Source organism: Macrobrachium nipponense, chromosome 6 (genome assembly GCF_015104395.2).
Source record: "Macrobrachium nipponense isolate FS-2020 chromosome 6, ASM1510439v2, whole genome shotgun sequence".
NCBI lineage: Eukaryota > Metazoa > Arthropoda > Malacostraca > Decapoda > Palaemonidae > Macrobrachium > Macrobrachium nipponense.
The window spans coordinates 79,089,965-79,115,552 of record NC_061108.1 but is presented as its reverse complement, the minus strand read 5'-3'; the positions used below and the strand labels follow the sequence as shown (position 1 = coordinate 79,115,552).

General features: G+C 35.5%; 1 protein-coding gene across 3 annotated transcripts in view; it reads left to right on the top strand.

Moving 5' to 3' along the window:
• The window catches only part of LOC135216389 (alpha-aminoadipic semialdehyde synthase, mitochondrial-like), an 84,972-nt gene extending 68,297 nt beyond the window's left edge, over positions 1-16,675 (top strand). For all 3 annotated transcript variants that reach the window (XM_064251665.1, XM_064251667.1, XM_064251666.1), the window contains exons 12-18: positions 3,577-3,704; positions 3,885-4,069; positions 8,467-8,610; positions 9,326-9,487; positions 10,049-10,312; positions 12,368-12,572; positions 15,744-16,675. In XM_064251665.1, coding sequence (XP_064107735.1) covers positions 3,577-3,704; positions 3,885-4,069; positions 8,467-8,610; positions 9,326-9,487; positions 10,049-10,312; positions 12,368-12,572; positions 15,744-16,036 — 1,381 coding nt within the window. In that variant the 3' untranslated portion in view covers positions 16,037-16,675. The remainder of the gene's footprint in view (positions 1-3,576; positions 3,705-3,884; positions 4,070-8,466; positions 8,611-9,325; positions 9,488-10,048; positions 10,313-12,367; positions 12,573-15,743) is intronic.
• The last annotated feature ends 8,913 nt before the right edge of the window (positions 16,676-25,588 follow it).

The following is a 25,588-nucleotide window of genomic DNA, read 5'->3' as shown; positions in this document are numbered from 1 at the left end:
CAAATTTTGACTTTTTTGCTACTATGGTATATCGCGAGTATAGGTTCCGAGTGATTTGCTTTCACGTTCCCCTTGCTGTTGTCTAATTTGAATACAAATATTAAATCCTGAAGAAATAGTTTTTTTTTCAATAATGGAATAAGTTTCCATGCCATTAAGGAATAAATATACGTATATAAGAGTACCACTACAATTCGGTTGATAGAAGGGAAACGAAAGAGATCTAATAAAGTAGAAAGAATCCGTTGATTAATGAAGGTGAGAACCAATAACCTTTAAAGCTGCCGGTTTCCTTTCCACAGCATGCAGACAAAGGAAGTAGAACGCGCAATGTTCTTGATAAAAGCTTTTTTCTGTTTGTGGAGCTGTTTTGTTTGTGTAGTCATGGTCAGTGCTTCAGCGTCCCTTGTTAGTCAGTGCTGTGCTTGCTAGGCTGCATCCCTCATTGCTTTATGACTATATTCGCTTGTGGTTCATGTGAATGGCGTATCCGTCGTTCTCTAGCGAGAGAGAGAGAGCGATTTTTCCGAAGGATTTCCCCCATTCTGGGACACGTGACTTGTGATATGGAGCTGCTGAACAGCTTACTCTGAGATGTGTTCTCTGGCGTAGGAATGAATATTAATCTGCGGATACGTCAATCTTAGAACTGTTCCAAATAATAATATATATTTCGCACCAGTGTTATATAGCCATAGATATTTAGACACTGTATCATAGAGTCATATAATCTTGATGAAATTTTGATGAGGCTTGCATAACCGACTCCCAAAATGATAGATCCGTATATTTTTGTGACTCACCCCTAAGTTCGCTTACGTATATTGAAGGTCGTCAAGTGAAATATAAGCTGTTATTTGGAAGGCGACTTAATATTACAAGTTCTTGCAATGAAATCGAAGTGTGCCTTAGCATATGTAGACTTGCTCCTCGATAAATCATAAAACATTTGAGAAATCAAGCCATCCTTCCTTTTGCTCAACTCATCACGTTTGCCACTAAGTTGAAATCTTCCCCGTCTGTTACATTATCAACATCATAACACAAATTATAAAAGAATTCCTCTTTTCTTTTGATTTAGGTTTGCCTGCTTCCTCTTGTAATGATGGAAATAAATATTCTGTACATTGACTATGAAGTGGATTTCTTGGAGAAATATTAAGGGAAAAAAAAAACAATGTCATTAGGTTAGAGACTGTGGTAAAAACAGACCGTAGGTGACATAAAAAGCATATTCTTTCTCCAGTTGGAAAATCATAGTTTAAGTTGTTTACAGGCAACACCTCATAAGTCACATCCCAGACAGGGCGAATTTCAAGTGTAACAAAAACATGACTTCCATAAGTCAAAGAGCGCGTATTCATTTTCTGCAAAGGAATATAGACATAATATGAATAATTCTGTTTGATGGCTAGCAAGGTAAAGCTGAGTAGATGGCATGCTTGCAGCTTTTCGACACTGAACAGCAAGGATAACAGTAGTGTAATTTCATCCTTCACCAATGGCAACCAGGTAATGGCTTCCAGATTGTGTAAAAGGAAACTTGCTGCTTCAAGGAGGTGGGGTTAAGAGGACCAGGTGTATGCTATGTGTTATCTAACTTACTTTTCTTCTGATCATAGTTGCATATTCTGTCTCTTAGTAACGTAGGACAGTTTCGTAAGGGCGATTCCGATTTCTGCTTTGGGAAAAGGTGCATGTGGTCCTAGAAAGGTATGTGGGCATTCCTCTCATACTTTTGTTCGTTCACTTTTAAAGGTGCGTTTTGTTTTCTGGACTAAACCTCCAAGTTTCTGACTTGTTATGTTATTTATTCTTATCTCTAATCTCCAAAAGTAGTGTGATTAAAAAAAAGGACGTGTAAGATAAGAGAAAACAAGGCAATTTTTGACCATCGTTCTTCATCCAGAGATGCTCTAAAACTGTTATGAATATTTTCTATTTTGTGCTCTCGTTGTTCAGCGTTTATTCGCATTCACTCCATGTTCTTCTCCTCGCTTCCAGCAGTAATATTCACTTATCTTTCCCTGGTGAGGTTTAGAAAATAATGTTCATTATAAAATGAAATGAATAAATGATCGTCTGTCGTCATCATTGCAGAGGTCACTGAGGCTCTATTAGCTGAAGGAGGGTCTTGCAAATCGGCTTTCGCTAACAGACCAATTTGTATGAATAAACTCTCTTTTGACCAAGCATCGATTCAGATATGAGTCATGAAGGATATGTATCCCAATATGAAGTGTAACTTTCATTTTCTGTATGGGTCATGTACAGATCTAGAACCTTCCGTAATTTAAGGAGTTTCTTTATCACCACCGCTTTAGAAATATCGGATGCTCAATTTTGCCTTTAGGAAATATGCCTCCTTGGTGACCAAACTAGATTTCAAAATAAGTATTCGACATATTTCATTTTTATCCTGACTTTCCATAAAGACCTTGTACAAGCGAAAAAGTTTTCTTTATTTATTTATTTAATGAAACCGAAATGACGAACTGCAGAAGGCACGATTTCGCTTACCTTTGTGGCAGGTTAAGAGGTCTCACGACTTTCAAGGTAGAAACTGCAGGCGTATTCATCTTTACGTTTTTTCACAATAGCTCAATATGCAAATGAAAGATAACTTCCACGTAAGTCTTCCGTGAGCGCTAAAACAGTGCGTGAAACACACCGTTAATTTGACAGATCAACGCTGCTTTATCTTCACACTTGAACCAGATGTAGGGTGTCTGCTGCAAAGAATGTGATAACACCTAAAATATGTACAGAATAGTGAGATTATTATGGGTTGGTCAGAAAAGCTAATCTGCATCCAGCGATATGATCAGTCCGAACACGATTCCTATAAGCATCTTGGTGAGGATCGATGGCCTTGAAATAACTCCTCAAAAACCTACTGCCTTTTTGCCCAAATTCTCTGTCTATCTCTATATCTAGCTGTTTATCCATGTCTTATGTGTATATATATATATATATATATATATATATATATATATATATATATATATATATGTAGATATAGTTTTTTATATATATATGAATATATTATCTTATATGTACTATCTGGTTATAATATATAGTTAATTATATATTAGATATATAGTTATATTAAGTTTTATATAGTATTATATATACATATATATATTGATCAGATTTGGAAAACATTCCTTGGAAGTTTAATCTGATTAACACGATTTGTAGCTGAGTGACCATTAACTTTGTTGTCCTTTATGAGGTTAAGCTCTCAATAAATTCTGACCATTACTTCTACAGTTATCGTAAAATGTTGTCATATTAATGATTCCATATCTGTTCTGTGAAAACTTATTTGATTTTTCCCTAAATTAAAACTTTTGTTTCTGTGAAAACGAAAGGTACATTATTTTTCAAGAACATTCCAAATGCAGAAGTATTTCAAAATAATTTAGAATTTTTACTGTTTATCTTATTAAAGTAGAAATAAAATTGAGCTCGTTGTTATGAATGTCGAAAACGAACACTTTCAAAGACAAGAAAACTCGCTGTTTTGCTTGTATCCTGAAGCATCACAGTGAAACCGGTTTGTATTCTTGACAGCGCCTCAAGCAAGGCAGCCTTTGACATGGCCAGCAAATCCAAGAGAGTCTTAGTTTTAGGAGCAGGCTACGTGTCCGCCCCTCTCGTCGAGTACTTGGCCAGGGATCCGAACACAGGAATTCTTTTGGGTAAGAACGGGTCACTGCAAAAGAGTCTTTCCACCTTTTACATTTTGATAACTGAATATTCTTAGGAACCTTCCTTCCTCACTGCATGAAGGTGAAATATGAAATCACTGAGTGATCATTTCAGTCGCTTGTGGAATTTGCGAATGCTTCTTTGCCTGACTGTTGAGTATTTGTTTGCAGCGTCTGGTTTGCAAGACGAAGCAGATGCCATAGCTCAAAAGCACTCCAATGTGGACTCCGTGCTCCTCGATGTTGTGGAACGTCCTGACCTCTTGGCCGACCTGGTGAAGCAAGCTGATGTTGTGGTGTCACTGCTTCCATACGCTCTGCATCCAGAAATCGCTAAGGAATGCATCAAACAAAAGGTAAGACTATATATACATATATATATTATATATATATATATATATATATATATATATATATATACTATACTATTATATACTAACTGAATCACGAAAGATTGGAACGTGATAAATCCATAAATAAAGGTATAAACCACGAAGGAAGAATAAACAATGGAGTTCCTGCAAGATCTTTCGACGTTCAACGTCCTTTATTCAGCAGATAAACTGCTGAGTAAAGGACGTGACGTTGAACGTCGAAAGATCTTGCGGAAACTTCGTTGTTTATTTTTCCTTCTTGGCTTATACCTTTATATATATATATATATATATATATATATATATATATATATATATATATATATATATATATATATATATTATATATATATATATATATATATATATATATATATATAAAGGCTTCAAAGATTTTTATATCATTTTGAGCTTCTTATTAGAAACCTCGTCTTGTTAGGACATTTGGCTAGAAAATGTGACAACGCAGACAACTGAAATCTTGATATGTTGTAAAGTATCAAAAACTGAGACTGGCTGCAGAAACCCTTTAATATCTCATAGTATTGAATTTACTTGATCTTATCAACAATTTCCACCCTAACAGAATTAGAAGTGATAAGTTCAACTACCCTGCTCAGGATTCGAACCTACTCGATTCAGTTACTTGTCCTTTTATCTTTCATCGTTCTAATTATTAGTAACTCCAAATTATTTTTTATCCTCCCATCTGAAATATATATACTATATATAGATATACCATTATATAATATATAATATATAATTATATATATAATATAATATATATATATATATTTATAGATAATATATTAGATGAGCAGAAGCTTGTATGTTGCTAACTGTTGTTTTTTTTAAATAAAGGTTTATTATTAGTAGGAAACACTTTACGAGAGAAGGGAAATTATTGTAAAATATTTAACTACACAAATACAGCCCTGAAGTACTGTCCAAACGCTTAGGCTGCCTGCACACGGGACACTAATTGGTAACTACTTAGTGGCCAACTGATGTGTACTCGCAGACGAGACACTATTTCCGCCATCGACAGTTGAACTTCCAACAGTATCAACATGGATAACTACTGTTGAAGTTGCATGTGTTTGCGCTTTGCTGCTGAAGAGAAAGAAACGGCTAAAGATATTTATAAAATAATTAGCATCATATTTAACTACGTTGCAAGGAGCTCTAATGTGCAGTATGATAAGATTTAGAAATATAAATGATATATTAACTTGTGTGATGAAACAGAAAGAAAGAGGGCGCTGTCTATGTATATACTGTCTACATACTATACATGTTAACAAAAATATTGACATTATACTCTTCCCCTTCTCCTCCTAAGCAATTATTTATTCCTTTGTATTAAAGGATATATAGCAGTGAAGTACAGCATACAATTGCATAACATATTTTCTTATCTATGGAGATTACCAATACACACACACACACACACACACACACACACACACACACACACACACACACGCACACACACACACACACACACACACATATATATATTATATATATATATATATATATAAAATGACGAAGTGCCAAATATCTGGTTACTTCACTTACCAATAATTAAAGGAGTACCTCACAACAGCCAGACACCTGAACCTTCATCACAGGTAAAATACGATTGAATACTCTATAGGTAACAGTGATCCCTTAAACAACTTACTAGTATTGTAGAAAATCAGACTAAGTTCATTAAAACAGGTGTAAGGTAATCTTATTTGTAATTAAATTAATTAAAGGGTATCACTCCATCAGCAACTTTAAAAGTCTAAGTACTTCCCTGGTTCTAACTCATTTTAATTAAATTGAAGGAAAACAGCTCAATTACCACTCTATGTTTCTAACTACAACAAATTAAACATATATACTGGTGAAAAAGAAAACACTTATAAAAATTTTAAATACAAAAATTTATTATCAAACTCAAAATTTATAAGTGAAATTCACAATCTCAGGGAAATTTACTGTTACTTGAAAACAACACAAAGTTTAATTAATTCTTGAATTAGTTAAGAAAAATTAAATCAAATTAATTTATCACAAAAATCAAGAAAATTAATTCAATCGAAATTCGAAAGTGTTAGGTAATAACTAAAATTTGGAAATTAATTCGCAAGTGCTAAACAACACTAAATCTTGAAAAGAATTTTAATTAAATGCAAATTAATTCACAAGTGTTAAATTCAATTAAATATGCAATGATTAATTAATGAAAACAATTAAGTCAATCAAATTGTGAATGTAAATGAAAATACAGAAAATCTTCTTGCAAAAATCAGTAATCACACAGAACATATAACAAAATTACAATTCAATAATAAAAAATGGACAAATGCACAAAAACCACTTCAATAAGAAAAATGGATAAATTCACAAAAAATAATTACTTCAAAGAGAAAAATGGATAAATGCACAAAAATCACTTCAAATGAAACAAACACAAAACAAAATATTTCAATGTGTAAAAATTGTAATTGTTTTAACAAACCACTGTAACTATTAGTTGCAACTAATAAACCTTGTTTCTCTGCTGCAGCTATCTCCAAAATTTCACCATTCACAATATTTCATAAAGGAAAAAGCGCCGTTACACACTTGTACAATGATTGTTCAGATTCCACAATAAGCACTAAGTGCTACTAAATAACTCTAAGAAATACGAAATCTAAAATTTAAAGTGACCAATCATTAAGTACGAAATCTTTACGGTAATGTGAAATAAAAAATGGCGTGAGAGAGAGAGAGATGATTACGCCACAAGGTCATAAGTCGGAATGAATCTTCCTTTCTTAGGGAAGCTTAACAGTGTATATCATCACACAAAATGTTTTGGGACTGAGAGACAGTTACTTTCATAAAAATTCTCTTTCTAAATCATATCTAAATAGGAATTACAATAACAAATAACAAATATTATTACGTGATTTAAGACAATAAAAGTATTTTGATATGAAACGAATAATTATTTACAATGAAAACAAAACTAGATGATGTCACTTCCCAGAGATGACGCACGCTCAAACAGAAGGTTCTAGAACAATCTTGCAAAAATATGTTGCAATACCATAGGAATATGGTGAAATCTTCACGTGGCTTCTCCATAAAGACGTACACGTCCAAAACAGACTCGAGCGAGTAAGATTGACATGTTATGAAAACAAAACGGAGACTTCGAGTTTTCCTTATCTCGTGTGATGACAGCAATTTCTAGCTTGGAGCGGACACTGTTAATCTCTCTCTCTTTTCACATTCTACGTTATCTTAACTTTTAAATTATGTTATGCGAAATCTGAACATACATTATCAAAACATACTACAACTCTAAGCTAAATAAGGAATCTAAAACTATTGCAAAAACTTTTTCCAACATTTCATAGTTACAGAGAGGAAATATGCCTTACAAAAGTAACAGCATATATATATATATATATATATATATATATATATATATATATATATATATATATATATATATGTATGTTGATAATCTTCTTAGATATGAAGATATGTTATGCAACTGTATACTGTACTTTACTTTATATATTTATTTAATAAAAGGGAATTAAAAATTGCCTAGGAGGAGAAGGGAAAGAGCATATGTCAATATTTTTTCAATATGTATAGTATGTAGACAGTATATATAGTTTTTTGTGATGCATGTATAATGTATGAAGTAGCATTATATATTTTCCATTATAAAGGAATTTACAAATCTTTACTTTTTCTTTTTTATCCTCTGGTGTGAGAAATTCACTTAACGAAAACAACCTCACATACTTCTGTCCATAATTTATCCTGTATATGCTTATCACTATAGACCTTTACCATAAAATCATAGAGAGCTAGTCTTCTCTGCACCTCCGTAATCAAAGATTCACAGTCAATTACCCCTCTACATGTCATGGTGACACTTGGTCTGTCCCCTCTGCCGGTCAATCACCTACTGCAGCCAAAGTATCTCGACCACTAGACCAGAAAATCGTTCGTGTGAGCCCTCTGATTTGATATAACGTTTTTTATCTTCGGCGGCCACTGGTGGTGAGCGACTGTGGTGTGGCCAAGAAAATAGACTCAGTAGCCACTTCCTAGCCACTCTTTTAGTCGCGTCGACTGCTTGTGGCTCGTCTGCGGCCTTCCGTTTAAACACGTGTTCAATATATTTTTTAGTGGTTGGCCACTTAGTCGGCCAACCACTTTCCTAAAAGTGTTCCGTGTGCGGTCAAGTTTAGTAACGTATCTCATAAACTGAAAACGGTGTCATGGACTCTTATCAGTCCCCCATTGATTGCATCTTTGATACTGTTATACAACAGAAGAACTTAATTAATGACCTTATTGGTTCTTCCAATCCACAGACAAATATGGTGACAGCCTCCTACTTGTCGCCCGGCATGAGAGAGCTTCACGACGCCGCTGTTGATGCTGGAATTACGGTGGTGAATGAAGTTGGTCTCGACCCTGGCATCGACCATCTTCTGGCCCTGGAATGCTTTGATGAGGTGGGAACTATTTCCGTTTGTTTTTATGGACAGCCATATTATAGTATGTATATATAATATATATATATATACACCCAGTGAATATTTGATTTTTGGAGTAATATATATATATATATATATATATATATATATATATATATATATATATATATATTTCCAAAAACACAAATTCACTTGGTTTAAAATTATAACTTCCATATACACATATGTATATGTATATAGGGAAGTAATAATTTTATACCTAGGAAATTTGTGTTTTGGCTATTATATATAGTATATATATATATATATATATATATATATATATATATATATATAATATATATATATATATATATATATATATATATATATATATATATATATATATATATATATATATATGTGTGTGTGTGTGTGTGTGTGTGTGTGTGTCACTGAAAAAAACACAAATTCAGTGGGTATAAGTTATTACATCAATAGAGACCCTCAATGACACAGAAGGCACAAAAAAGCAGACTTTTTATTTCCAAGATTTCAGAGGCCAGCCTATCACCATCTTCCAGGAGGATGGAGGCAGATTGGCCTCTGAAAGCTAGGAAATAAAAAAAATCTCCTTTTCTTCAACCTTCTGTACCATTGAGGCTCTCCATGGAGGTAATATATGTAAAAATATATAATTATATTCATGTTTAACTTAAGGCCTTTGACACATTTGTGATCTGTCGCAAATCAGGTTCAACAAGGCGGCGGCAAAGTAGATTCCTTCGTATCATTCTGTGGCGGACTTCCAGCGCCTGAATTCTCGGACAATCCTCTGCGGTACAAATTTTCTTGGAGCCCTCGAGGCGTTCTTCTCAACACTCTGTCTGGTGCCAGATACCTCGAGAACGGAAAGGTAGAGAACCGAGTTGTTAGTTTTGTGCAGTGCGAAATTTCGATTAAAAACTGGCATTCTACTCTTCACGTAGCTCTTCTTTAGCCCCTAGGTTTTATTTATCTTTATCCCCCGAAATTTTCTTTTTAAACCAGCATTCTGCTCTTCATATATATACGTACAATATATATATATAATATATATTATATATATATATAAAATATATATACATATACATATATATATATTTTACATATATATATATAATATATATATAATACACATATATATAATATAATATATATATATAATATTAAAATAATTAAAAAAATAGAAATATAATTTATATTATATAAATATATATAATAAATCATTATTAATATATATATATATCATATATATATATATATAATATATCTATACTATCTATATCTATATCTACTTTAGCCCCTGAGTTTTATTTATCAGTATTATGTGAAATTGTGATTATAACACGGCATTCTACTCTTCCCTTAGTTTTCTTTAGCCCTTAAGATTAATTAATCTGTATCGTTCATTTACTCATGCTTCTCTCTTTTACAGATTGTAGACGTACCTGAAGGTGGAGGATTACTGGATACAACTGAAGATTATTCTTTCTTACCTGGACTGGCTCTGGAAGGTTTCCCAAATCGTGATTCTACCATATACGGGAATCTCTATGGAATCACGGAAGCAAAGACCATCTTGAGAGGCACACTCAGATTCCGAGGATTCTCCAATGTAGTCAAAGGACTCCAGAGGTTGGGACTGATTGACCCCAAAGAGCACCCTATGTTGCACCCGCGGGGACCAGATATCACCTGGGTAAGATTCATATGTATTTTATATCATTATCCCTATAATTACTTCATAATGAATATACTCTTAGAGACTGACTCTGAGTTTTCTTGTCGAAGGTATTGAGTATTCTTGTTAGTAAAAGTCATAGAATGAAAATTTCCTCCATTTCTGATTATTATTATTATTATTTTTTTTTTTTGTCTATCACGGTCATTCTATTCGACTGGGTGGTTTTTATAGTGTGAGGTTCTGGGTTGCATTCCTGTCTCCTTAGGAGTTCATAACTTTTCTTACTATGTACACTGTTTCTTTTAGCGCACTCGACTCCATGAGTCCTGAGGCTACTTCAGCATCTAATTTTTCCAGGTTCCTTTTCAGGGACCTTGGGATCGTGCCTCGTGTTCTTATGACAATAGGTACAGCTTCCACTGGCGTATCCCATATCCTTCTTATTTCTATTTTCAAGTCTTGATACTTAAGAATTTTTCTCTTTCTTTTTCGTCTACTCTGGTGTCCCATGGTACTGCAACATCAATGAGTGATTCTTTCTTTTTGATTTTGTCGATCAGCGTCACGTCTGGTTAATGGCATCTTTGCCTGATTGTTTTCTATCACTCCTTCAGGTTTGTGTTCGTACCACTTATTACTTCAAGCGAGCTGGTGTTTCTTGCACAGGCTCCAGTAGAGGGTTTTTGCTACTGAATCATGCCTCTTTTTGTACTGGTTCTGTGCAAGAGCCGGACATTCGCTTACTATGTGGTTAATGATCTCGTTTTTCATATTGCACTTAATGCCTACGGATGACATGTTATTTCCGTCTATTGTTCTTTGGACATGTCTGGTTCTCAGGACCTGATCTTGTGCCGCTGTTAGCATACCTTCTGTTTCCTTCTTGGTTTATTATTATTATTTAATAAGAGGACACATTCATATGAAGTAAGCCAAATGGGCCATTAACTTTGTTACTTGCATCCAAATATTAAATGTTATGTAAATGTTCAAAACATATCCTTTATAACTTTTGCATAATATTTGCCATGTTTAATCCCTTGGCAGATTATGGTCAAATTGGATATTTAATCTTTACAAAATTGCATGTAGTTTGCTGTTAGTTTTGGGTTAACATTTTATTTATTTTTTATCTGGTTTGATTATTGCGTGATTCGTTGGGAACATCCGAAAAGCTGGTGTCTAGGCAGGATATTGCCAAATGAGAATGGAGCACCTGCTTTCTTGGCGTGTTAGAATAGAATGTAGAATTTAGGCCACAGACCAAGCGCTGGGACCTATCAGGTCATTTAGCGCTGAAACGGTAATTGACAGTAAAAAGGTTTGAAAGGTATAACTGTAGGAGAACCTTGCATTTGCACTATGAATCAATTGTTAGATGACGGTTGAAAGTAAGATGGAAGAAAAAGATTATGAAAGGAGGTATAGTAATAGGAATGAAAGGAGGCTAGGGCCGTCAGTGCACCCAACGCACAGTGCACTTTGAGCATACTTAAGGCTGTTCGCTGCGTCCCCTTGGCCCCTAACTGCAACCCATTTCATTCTTTTTACTGTTCCTTTGTTCATATTCTTTCCACCCTCTTCCAACAGCTCATTCATAGTGCAAATGCGAGGTTTTCCACCTGTTACACCTTTGTAACCTTTTACTCTCAATATTCCTTTCAGCGCAGAATGACCTAATAGGTCCTAGCGCTTGGCCTTCGGCCTAAATTGCATATTCTATTCTACAGTGATCTGCATGAGGTGCACTGACGGCACTATTCCCCTAAGGGGTTCTTGCTGTTTTAATTCAGCAAGGCCCAACTATACTGTTCTCCAAATTGATGTAGCAGCATGCCTTCTTTTTACGAACAAAAGTAATAACCTTCAGAACAGCTAAATACTTTTTAAGAGCTTAAATGCAAGCAGCCATCATTTGAGGCTCTGTTGTACAATTCTGCATATATCAGATTCGGGAGAATCATCTTGACTACACGCGCGCGTGTTTGCAAGAATTCATGGGTTTACGTATACAGAAACCTTAGATTGTATATTCCAATACGCGCAACATTTATGTTTATTCATTTTCAGAGGCAACTCATTTGTAACCTCCTCGGCCAGTTAGACAGCAATATTTTCCCCGATAACCTCAGAGCTTTGATCAAAGAACGGGTTGGCGACGAGAGCCAACTGGCAGGCATCGAAGCTTTGGGACTGCTGCAGGATGACTCGGTGGTCAAACTGGGCACGCCACTCGACACTCTCTCCCACTTCCTCAACAAGAAACTTTCCATAAGTAAGTCTTGGTGCTTTAATCTGTCAATGATTGTTATTATATTGTTGTTGACAATAATGGCTGTTTCGGTGGCATTCAATTTATTTAGTCTTCTCTGTTCTCCTTAATGTCACCAGGTTCACGCTGTTGAAAAGATGTTAAGGAGAATAGAGAATACTCTATCTAAATTGAAAATACGTAGAAACAGCTATTATTGTCAATGCTAGTGCTCTTAGAGAATGTCTTCTCCCTAATTATTATTATTATTATTATTATTATTATTATTATTATTATTATTATTATCATCATCATCTTACGAAACAAGGCAAAATCGCCATAACACATTCAGCAAGCTATTCATGGGTACCTAGAGGTCCCATTTGTTAACAGAAGAAAGCAGGTTTGGAGTAATTACACTTGAAATAAATCACAGTTGCAATTATTTTCAAAAAATGTAAATTACAATTACTTAGCAACAAATTCAATTACAATTACAATTACAAGGGATTTGGGTGCGAGAGTAAACGCTGATCTTTGGCACAGGAAACAGAGTATTGAGGAAGCGAGCCAATCAAGCTAATAGGGTTTCCGAGTTTATTTCCAGAAGTATAAGTGATAGAAGAGCAGAGGTCACAGTAAAACAGTATTTATTAGCTCTAGTCAGGAAACACTGAGTCTGGCGTTCAGTTCTGGTCACCTTACTATAGGATGGAGACTAGCAGCAAATTTAAGTCAGTCTGTTTCTCGTTCAATACGCGTTACCTACAGGACACGGTTAGGAAGCTTAGTCCAGAACTGTAACCGAGTATCGGATTTTCCATGAAAAAGCCGGACGCTTTATCTGATAACTAACCATAGAATCTTCTTAAAAATAATCTCATCATGTTTCCCAGACTCTAATTACGCGCCTAATTTTTCTCTGAACTTATCTTACCTAACCAAGGGACATGGCAAAAAAAAAAAAAAAAAAAAAAAAAAAAAAAAAGAAAAAAAAGAACAGAGGCTGGTGCAATACTAGTTTACAATACTAATTCCCATAACGTTTGATGCTGCTCCCTGTGGTGGAGCATCAGCAGAAATATTTAAGTCTTATATGTAACCCATCACCCTAATGGAGCCCGACCCTTACCACTTCAACATTATAATTACAAGTTAATTACAAAGTACACCATCCTGCAATTAATCAAATTACAATTACATAACTTCATTTTCAATTACACGAAATTCTGTAATTACATTTCAGTTAGATTACAGTTACCAACTCTGGAAGAAAGGTAACAGCAAAGAGGGAAAGATTGTAAGAAAGAGACCCTTACTTAAGGAGATACTTCTTCATATTCCATTTATCAGTTTGAAAAGTATTATTTTGTTCTTAACGGCCATTAGTCAAGATTGTTTTTCATCACAGAACCCTTAAATAAATGCTCTAGGAAGGGGGAAATATAGTTTATTCTTCTGGGGTATTGTGAAAAATAAGTCCGGCTAGGGAATTCAACCAATGTATTGAAACTAATTATTTCCTGAGGAATTAACAGTCTTCCACCCCTTTTAGAATCGGGTAATATTTTATCTGTTTGACCCTTCGCATTTCTTGTAATGGTGTTGAGGCTCGAGGTGCACTAGATAATACTACATGTAATGGAAAAAAATATTCCTTCAATTATTAGTGATTTATTTAGGAATTGACTCATCATCCTCCCCTAATATCTTTACACTACTGTTGTAAGAATGATTGGAACTGTAAAATGTTTTCATTTTTGTTGTGGACACGAGTGCGTGGCAGTGTGGCCAGTCCCTTGTTTTGTTTTTCTTTCACTTTGAGTATGGTAGCGCTGCCCTGAATCTTTTGTCTGCATTTTGGTAACACTAGCAACACATGTAAGGATCAGAATGCTCGAGGGGGAAGAAGGACGTCAACCGGTCCACCCCTCATTTTTGGCTATTTTACCAAATTATTAATAAAAATTATTCAGGGCAGCGCTACCATACTCAAAGTGAAAGAGAAACAAATCAAGGGACTGGCCACACTGCCACGCACTCGTGTCCACATAAAAAATGAAAACATTTTACAGTTCCAATCACTCTTACCACAGAAGTTTACAGATATTAGAGGAGGATGATGAATCAATTCCTAAATAAATCACTAATAATTGAAGGAATATTTTTTCCATTACATACACAGGAGGTGTCTCCAGGGAGGTTGATAGATGGTTCTCAGCAAGTGTATGGATAGACGCTCACACAGAATTATTTGTTCTGTATTAAGACGATTCCCTTAACAGAAAAACCTAGCAATATTTAGTGTCTTGTTCATACTTTAAACTACCGAACCTCCTTGCAGTAACCACAACATAGCATTACCTGCCCCATATAGACCTATACAGAATGCTCTTCAGCAGCGGGCCGGATCTCCCTTTACACTTCCATTCGCTCCGACATTCACTCAGCACGCCTCCTGGCTATCAAGGCCTTTCCCTCTCAGCACCTCATCCGTGCTGGCTATCCACCTCTTTCTAGGTTTCCATCTACCCTTTTCCCCTCAACATTTCCGACCGTATACTCTTTTCACCAGCTCATCGAAGTTTCAGTTCCTTTCACAAGACCACAGTCTCAAAGTACGTATCCAGATTTACCCTTTCATGCACACGAACGTATCTCCCTGTTTTTCGTCCTTGTATTTCTTGCTTTATCCGCATTCAGTACACACAGTTATCACAACAGTTTTTTTTAACTCTATTTCATCTATCAAAGTAAAAAAAGGTTTATGTGGCATACTATGGATTTATAAAAAGATAATATGGGTAAACTGAAACCTGGGGTTGGAGACGTGAATGATAATACGGCAGGTAGCAAATAGAAAAGGTTGATTGGCATGTGTATTTGGGAGTAACCATAACCTTTGATAACAGGATAAGAGAAGAGTCACAAACAGGTAGAGTAAAAAAGTTGCGTATTCGTTATAACTTTCTTTTCATGCATAATTAGAAGCAGGAATTTCATGATATCATACTGGTCCTTAATTAACTGTACTCTAATGGTGACAACTCTGCTGCTCTTCAAATTTCTCTCAGCAAGGCAACGTGTAACACTAAACCTGTGAACTATTTAAATACAGCACATAATTATATCTTTATATAGGTTCCCTATTTACTGATGATATGTTTGTGTTCATTTGTTTCACCTTCCCTGCAGAGGCTGGTGAACGGGACATGATAGTTCTACGCCACGAGATTGGCATCACCTGGCCCGATGGGAACAAGGAGCTTCGAGGCATCAACCTGGTGTGCTACGGCGACTCCCACGGATACTCAGCCATGGCCAAGACGGTTGGCTACCCGGCTGCTGTGGCTACCAAGATGGTGCTCGATGGCGAAATTCAAGGTGGTGGAATGGTCTTGCCGTTTACTCGAGAGATTTTCAAGCCCATGATTACCAGATTACGGCATGAGGGCATAACAGCGACAGAAAAATCAAATTTTCTTTAAAAAGCCAACTTTGAGGACATGTTACAACAGCGTTAATGACTTACGATTGAAAAGGAGAGAATTTTCTATTACATATGATTCTGAATACGTCTTTACATAAGTTATTCAAATTGGTATTCCGCTGATATAAGGAAGAAATTATACTTGACCAAAATGTCTCTAGTGGAAATACCATTGTCTTTATTTAAACGCATGTTTTACGGACTTAAAACATCGTCTAACAAAGATATGATTGTAAATGAGACTACAATTTTCCGATACCTCTCTTATTATGTAGTAATGAATCTTCCTAAAACCTACATTTTAGAGAAGTAAGATCAGTAGTAACTTCACCAGTCCCTCATAATTCTGGACAATGTGATAATGTCTGTGCCTGTTTTATATTTGTACTTTCCTCGTGTTTAGGAGAGTTGATTATTACGTCTTAGATGTAATAGCAGATCTATTTTCTTAGCGATTGCAATTGTTTTTTTGTTGATAGTATCTAAATGAGGTTTTTGAAGAAGAATTTTATAAGAATACGTAAATTAGCAAACATGTATAGAAGGAATTCATTTTAAGAGTTTGTGGAAAGATGCAATGTATTTACTGTACACACATCTTTGTGAATGGTTAGAAAAATACATGTGATTTTGCTAAGACTTTTGCTTGATTTACCCTCGAATGAATGATTAAGTATTATCGACTACATCTACCCACAAATGCCAAATCATTAAGGTAAGTACAACGGTAATACTTCTCAACTGGTTACAGAGATCTGCAAAAACTGCCTACAGTGTAAAAGCAATTGTTTTGGGAGCTTAGAAAACATCATTTCAACTTCTTGATAATTACATATTTTAGTAATTAAATGCTATGAGTGCTTGTTAACCTTTAATATCTTGATGCAATTAATATACAAACGTGTGAGAGTACTCATCGTTCAAATAAAACTAAGCGCGGTATTCTGTACATTGGTTTCCATTAAAGGGTATTGCAGATATGAGTCTAGATGTTACAGTCTGTTAGCTTACTTTCTTAGAATTGGCAAAATTCTGAGTGTAAAGTACAATTGATAACATCCTTGAAGTATTTACACCTCCAATTTACTCATATTTTATTTCCATATCTTTGCAGGAAATATTCGGTACTCGATGAAATTATTTTATTAACAATATTCGTAGATCACAAAAAAAAAAAAAAAAAAAAAAATCTCTAGATCCTAAGTACTCTCCCAGGCCTAGGCGAAATACTTAAGGTGATAAGAAAAAAGTAGGCAATGTCTTCGGTAAAAGCTGAAGTCGTAATTCAATGTTGCGACAATTATAGATATGCTTATGAGAAGTTTCCTTACGTGCTTCGTTGAAGTTGCGTGAGGCAAAGTACTGTTAACGTTAAACTTGAAAAATTACAAGTGTTAAATAATCAACTCTCCGTGTGATGAGAAACATTTAGTAGTTAATAACAGAACTGACACTAAAAATTTTTTTTTTACCTTGCACAAGGTGATTACATGCACCAGCGCTGAAAAACGAAATATTCTGACAAAGTTAGAGGGAGGAAAGTGCGTGACAGGATCCTCCATACCACTAAAACGTCTCTGCTATGAAACACTAAATTTTCACTTATCCCCTTTGTCCTCCAGAGGGTTTTTATATAGGTTCATGCAGAGGAAAATGACATGTTTCAAGAGTTCCGAAAAACAGACTTTAAAAGTCAGATTTCTAAGAGAATTTGAAAATTAAACTTCTAATTCGGACGAATATCAACGAAATGTGTCATTGATAAAGATTTAATACATGCAATAAACATCCTTATATTATATATATATATATAATATATATATATATATATATATATATATATATATATATATATATATATATATATATATATATATATATATATATATATATATATAAAGCAACTTAAGAAACATACTAGGAATTCAAATAGGTTTTACATGATGGACAGCTAATGGTCATCCAAGTGCAGAATGAAGTTTTCGTTCGGGAAACTTTCCAGGGCCAAGCTTCACAGTTATGTACCAAGTTACAACTTACAAGAAGAAGAATACGAGACGAGGTAAACCAAACGAGCAAATGTCGGTTCTCGGAGCTCCTTCATTTTGTGCCAGTTTTCTTGTATTCGAGTGTCATGCGGATTTTCGGGGATATATGAACATGTGAGTAATTTGTGAGCAGAACAATGGTAAGTGGCAATGTATTGTGCGCTAGTATTTAATGGTTTCAGTAAACAGTGTTTGCACCCTTGCCGAACAAAACTGAACGCCTGAGGTGCTCGCAATGGTGCTCTGTCTTATGGCCCCTGGGTTTGTTGCTGGTGGGTAGACAGCAAAACACACGATCAAGCACAATTTCCTTTTTGTGGGTAAGGGAAACTTAATGAAAATGAACGATTTTACAAGTTCTCCTCGGAGATGGGACTCCATTGAGGTATTTTCCCTTATGTAATAGTGGATAAAGTAGTGATATAATATTCGGTATTAGACTAATGAAATTAAAATATAATGATCTTGGTTTAGAGAACGTAGGTTAAGCTTTCATCAGTGAAACATTGAAAAAGACATTGTAGAGAAGTATGTGCATGAGGAAGTGAAATTCAGTGACACTTGAGTACGTTAGAATGATATTTGCTTATGTATCTATGAGAACTGCTCCATTTGATATGGTCTAGTACTATCTGGAGTATTTTGAGTGTAAATGGGAAAATTGAGACAGTTAGACATAACCGATTTCTTCATGGACCTTTGAAACTGTTGTTAAATCAGAATTCAAGGGTTTATAACATAGAGAGAGAGAGATTGGACAGCGCATAGTAGCCAAAGCAGTCTGTGACATGCACTGCCTGGCGCCATTGCTAGGCGATCGTTCTAAGGTAAACAATAGCGCAAACCCATACAATCTTAAGCGAAAATTCGTACTCTTTTAAAACTTGTTTCCTCGGATGTCCGTCAAGACTGTCAAATGATTTATGCACCATTTACTATATACAATATGAATTGTATGCAGAAATAAAAATATTTAATTTTGGTGGAATATTTCTTCTACGGTTAAGCCTTAAAGTTTTGTAGATATGGCAACTACATTATGATTATTTTCTCAGAAGTCTTTAATGATTGGTAAATTATCTTTAAAGCATTTACCAAAGACAATGTGTACTACATGTAGAAATTAACATTATAATTCTGTCTGCTGTAGTTTGTATACACGTGAGCAATATAGTTGACCAATTTGTCGACGTTATGTGCCTTTCTTTCCACCATAAATGTACAGTTCTTTTACTGTAGAGGCAGAACTAATTATTGGTCTTTATTCATGGGTCAAACTCACACAATATGGTAAAATAATTGTCATCTCTAACGCTGTCATCCCATATAAGCTTCAGCCATAGGCATATAATATTTAATGTTTATGATAGCCTAGGTTCAATAGACCGATACCTATCAGAATATTCACTAACTCTTGGTTGGGATAAGTGAAACATGCTCATCTTAGGTGAGGTCACAATTAGGATTTCCAGTCTGAGCCCGATTTTTCAAACCATAACGTAGTATGAATATGAAATTGTCTATTAAGTAAAAGTGAAAATGGTAAAATTGAAGAATATACTACCGTTAAGTGTTCTGCCGGTCAAATTCGGCAGAGTCCCCTCCGTACCAGGTTTGAGAACCTAATGATAACGTACATTACACTACCATAATATTTCATTAACAATTAAAACTACAGCAGGCCTGGATTTACGCCTAATGATACTAGCCTAGGTACACTGTTTTAGTACAAGTAGTAAGAAAAATAGTCAGGCATAACCATGGTTGTATGGACTGATGGTAACCCTACATGCCAGTGACTTTTCAGGTAGATTTCAGCACATACACAGAACAACTTTCATTCGAGTTGTAGGCACGTACCCCGGATAAACAACACCCCTGCTTTAATAACAAGCTTATTACAACATTCCTTAAGTATTTTATTAGATATAAAAGCATGGGTGAAGTTGACTGCGATATTCAACAGTCGTAAAGATTCTCATGAATGAAAAAAGGTCACTTAATTATGAAATGTGATTCCCCGTTCTTTTGTGAACTTGTTTCTGTAATTGACACAGTTGATGACCCAGCATTGAGTGCCAAAAGTGGCCTTTTTTGCCGCTGGTCTCCGCATTTGATACCGATGCCATCTCTGACAACGATCACATAACAATGACGCCTTACGTGCACACGATCGTCGCTTGTCTGTCCAATCTCTCCCCTCTGTATCTATGGGTATAACAGTCGAAGAAAAACTTGCTTTAAATGTGGAATGTTAGGTCTCCAGCGGGATTGGGGGCTAATTAAAGGTGAGAAAGTTCCAACGCATTTGGCTTCAGGACTACAATTTAAGAGAAATTGTAACAGGAAAACCGAAAATGCAATACGTTCAGATTTGTAAAAGTATGCTCAACAAAAATTAACGTGATTTCGATATTCAGAATGAATTTTTCAGGCTTGTAAATAAAGTTGTAAACTTTGAAACAGAAAACCAAATGTTACTTGTAGATATGAGTAGTCCTGAGATATTTCAAATAATAAAAGGTATTAATGGAAATAAATTCCAGGCAGAATTACGTTGATTGCTAAAGAAAGTTTATTAAACTGGGGAAACATGTGGTTCCATGCATTTAGATATGGAGCTATTTTGGATATAAGAATTATTTTTCGGTATGAGACTGGTATTGAGAGTACTTACCCTGTTCACACACGGCGGTTGCAGCCGCGCGGATGCGAAGTCTATGTTTAACCCATGCAGTGTAGAAGTAATTGTTTCGTATTCATTGCATTTTTTAAGAGGAATGAAACCGTAATTACCCAGTTCATAAAAGGTAATTTCAAAATGATAAAATATTCGTTCACAGTAAGGAAAAGGGCCCAAATCCGCTCAAAACCAAATCCGCTCAAAACCAAATCCGCTCAAAAACAAAATCCGCTCAAAAACCAAATCCGCTCATTTCCGGACATGAGTCCTTTTGAGGGGCGGGTCATCCGAGATAAGAGTATCTCCTTACGCGAGGTATATCTACGTATGGGGACAATAATGAGATGATAAGAGTTTATCTTCTAACATGAGGTATCTTTTAATTAATATTATCTACTTACATGAGGTGTTTTTATTTTTTTAAGTGTCCTACCATGACGTCGCCATATTATCTACATATATAAAATGTTTTCACTTGTAATGTAGCTCATGTACGTGCATAAGGTATAATTATCGTGCCATTTGACAACGGTATATACTCCGCTTTCTCTCTCTCTCTCTCTCTCTCTCTCTCTCTCTCTCTCTCTCTCTCTAATCCAGTGAGCGCGACCTGACCCTGATTCATGTTCTATCTGGCGCACTGCCTTATCACTGTCCCCCCATACGTAAATATCCTATATGAGATGTTTGCACTTAATATTAACATTGTAACGTAACTTATCTACGCACATAAGGTATAATTATCGTGATTACTATAGACTCTTTTTTTACCGTTACAATTATTCACGCTTCTTTATATACTTTTTATCCATTCTTCCCCAATCCTCTTTTATTTATTTCCCCATACGTAAATATCCACTTGACACTATCTTAAGCCCGGGACGCTGTGTTACCATACAAAAACACCACAGGCGGATGGACAGATGAAAAAAAAAAAAAACAGAGTATAGTTGGTAGCAATGTCATGCAGCACATTAACGTATTTATTTGTATTTTTGTGAGTTAAGTAACTATATATTTTACTTTTCAGTTGGTGGAATCTTGTCCGATATTCCACTATTAATCGTATATTAAACTGTTAAAAAAATTAAACCCAGTGCGATGACTATGTTATGACGGAGTGGATTTTTTAATGATGATTATAATGGGACGTTTGGTAAATTGAGAGCATTCACAGCTAATACCTTCCAGGACGCTGCCAGGTGGGAAACGAGTGTCATGGCGACTCCTAAATCGGTTGGTATACATACGTACTTCCCCTTGCTCCTTGATCTAGCGAGTATTGACATGTATTTACTAGAATCGGTGGATTTGAGAACTAGGTTAGAAATGGCTAATAACAGCCGGATTTTGGGTATAGATATAAATGAAGAGTTGAACCACTTGGACGTGGAGAAGGCAAAATTATGGATTAATAGGATTACCCCGCACTATAACGCCATGTCCGCTTTGAATGAGGCTTTATCAGTATAAAACGCATATCATCGGAACGAATGAATCATCTGTATTAATCGATCAGGCGTTTGGAACGTGCATTCCCAAGAAGTTAACAGTCGCCTTGGTTGATATGAAGAATTTTTCGGGAGAATATGCCAGGAACAGGTTATTTATCGACCACTTCGACTCAAGTAAATATACGTATCACTATTAACGGAACGTTACATATAATATTCAGAGTACATTCCCCGTGAGAATAACGCAAATATCTTACGAAACGCAGAGGCAATCAGGGCCGGCCATGAAAACATGATCACTTACAATGCTTTTAAAAGGGGGAGATATATTTTCTGTTTTAGTTTCACGACCAAGGATATGGAGGATTCGCTACTGGTCGAAATTTCCGCTAGTATGAGGATAACAATTAGATTGGCAAGGCCAGTGGTAAAGCCTCATATAGTATTGTTTTTGGGGGTACGGAAGGTATTTTATCAATCGATCCAGACAGGATAATTCAGTGCGACGTTAGAGGGTGAAATGGATGGATACTAGGGAATTACAAATGTCTTTAAAAGACACGTTAGGGCTGTTAATCAGATATTTAGGAATATTCGCCTTAGATGATGTAGGAAGTTTTATATTACCGTTAAGTGGAAATAAACCTTTAGTCTTTACATCTACTACTTTAGAGTTATCTTCGGGTATTAATAACATATGTCACTGGGTAGAGAATTAAAAGTATCTTTAAAAAGACACTTTAGGGCCGCTTATTAGATGTTTAGGAGTATTTGCCTCAGATGATGTAGAAGGATTTATATTACCGTTAAGTAGAAATAAACCTTTAGTCTTTATATCTAACACTTTAGAGTCATCTTCGGGTATTAATAAAATAGGTCACTGGGTATGTTTCTACGTGGAAAGGTAACCAAGAAATTTTATGATCTTTGACAGTTACTCTATCGAGCCTGAATATTATTCGTAAGGATTTTTCAGATTTCTGCGTAATCATTCTGAATATACCTTTTTACAAAGTTATTAAAAGACAGATACAACCAGATCTTTCGTATATGTGCGGACTTGGCGTTCCGTTTTGCGTACACTGTGCCAGTCACCATGGAATAACAAGGAATATACTATCGGGAATGAAAGAGGTTTTATCAGTACACCATTTACACAGGAGCGATCGGTGGGTGTAACGAGATACTATTTCAAATATTCCAAAAAGACGAAATGTTCAGATTGAAAGTCGGGTAATAAGAAGAGTCATAACTGTTAACGAATGTTAAAAGCGGAGGGGATAGACGCTCCGAGGATAGATGACACACTCTGTATCCTATTCTTCCCGTTTTGACCGGGTTAACTGTCAGCTCTGCATGGCGTAAAAGGTAAAATACACCTGGATTACTCTATGCGCACATATCAGCATTGTTCCCATACTTCATATGTCCTTTGCGAATATTCTTCTAATAGTATATCATTTCGGAATTGATACACTTCAAATTTCTGTTCCAGCGTGTTAGTTATCGACCGTGCTGTAACATCAACGGAGTCGCAGAAGGCTGCATGCAATAAGTTCGGAAGCTACTTTCGGGGAAAAAAGGAGAGGGGGAGGAATATATACTGGTGACGGTTAGTAACCTACTCGAAACCGAAAATAAATCTTATCAAAGGCATGGGTATGTGACTACAAACCACCTGACTGTGAGTCAGTATACTGGGTAAAAAGCACATAATAAACTTTATCACAGTCGGGATGACGTACGTACTGCCAGCCGGGGAAACAGAGGGAAAGAAAGAAATTTGAGATGCTGATTGTCACGAGACATTGTTGGGCACGAAGCGTAGCTGGAGAGAGAGAGAGAGAGGGTATGGTGGATGTTTACGTATGGGGAGATAAGTAAAAGAGGGTTGTGGAAGAATGGATAATAAGTAGAGAAATATTATGAAGTAGGAGAGGAGAAATAAATATATGATGTGTAGTGATAGGAAAATAATAAGTGGTTGGATGGAGAGAAAAGGGGAAAGTGGAGTGGAAGAGAGAGAGAAGAATATGTACCGGTGTCAAGCGGATATTTACGTATGGGGAAATAAATAAAAGAGGATTGGGGAAGAATGGATAATAAGTATATAAAGAAGCGTGAATAATTGTAACGGTAAAAAGAGTCTATAGTAATCACGATAATTATACCTTATGTACGTAGACAAGTTACGTTACAATGTTAATATTAAGCGCAAACATCTCATATAGGATATTTACGTATGGGGGGACAGTGATAAGGCAGTGCGCCAGACAGAACATGAAGCAGGGTCAGGTCGCGCTCACTGGATTAGAGAGAGAGAGAGAGAGAAAGCGGAGTATATACCGTTGTCAAATGGCACGATAATTATACCTTATGCACGTACATGAGCTACGTTACAAGTGAAAACATTTTATATAGTATGTAGATAATATGGCGACGTCATGGTCGGACTTTTTAAAAAATAAAAACACCTCATGTAAGTAGATAATATTAATTAAAAGATACCTCATGTAAGAAGATAAACTCTTATCATCTCATTATCTCGGATGACCCGCCCCTCAATAGGACTCATGTCCGGAAATGAGCGGATTTGGTTTTTGAGCGGATTTGGTTTTGAGCGAATTTGGGCCCTTTTCCCCTACTGTTCACCACACACGCTAATTAGAAATATTGCATTATAACATCATCTAAGCAATAAAAAGGCTAAAGAAAATACGTGCCTATATTATTAATAGCAGCTTATATAGCAAAGTGGGGCTTTTGAAAACTAGGGACCTTGATGCTATAACTAGTATTAAAAATTTTTTTAGTAGATTTGCGTCCCATATTAATTTCTTACATAATTCTTATGGTACTGAAAGCACAATTAGTGTGCGGCAATAGCTTACTGAATCTGTAAACGTATGCTGAAAACACAGGCCTGATGAAATGTTAAAGATATCATAAATATTGGGTGTTAATTAGAATAAAATTTTAAAGCAAAAAAATTAAAGTTGAATAAGTTGGGATAATTAGGGTAATCCAATATGACTGGTACTTTACGTGCTGCCTCCGCGTAAGTCATTGTGTGGAATATATGTACTATGCAGCCCGGTACAATTATTCATGAACACTATTTGGAGTCGCTAGAGTATAAAAATTATGTGATATTGGTGCAAAACAGCTTAGTACAATTATTATTATTATTATCATCATCATCATCCAAAATGCACTGACATTTTACAAGCAAAAGACGGCGCATTTCACTACCAAACTACCACAGGAAAGAATTCCCGTATGGAGTCTAGCCTCCTGATGAAGAACCAACACGCGAGAGGATTGCCCGACAATTATACAGGGTGACTACAATGCGCCTCTTTAAT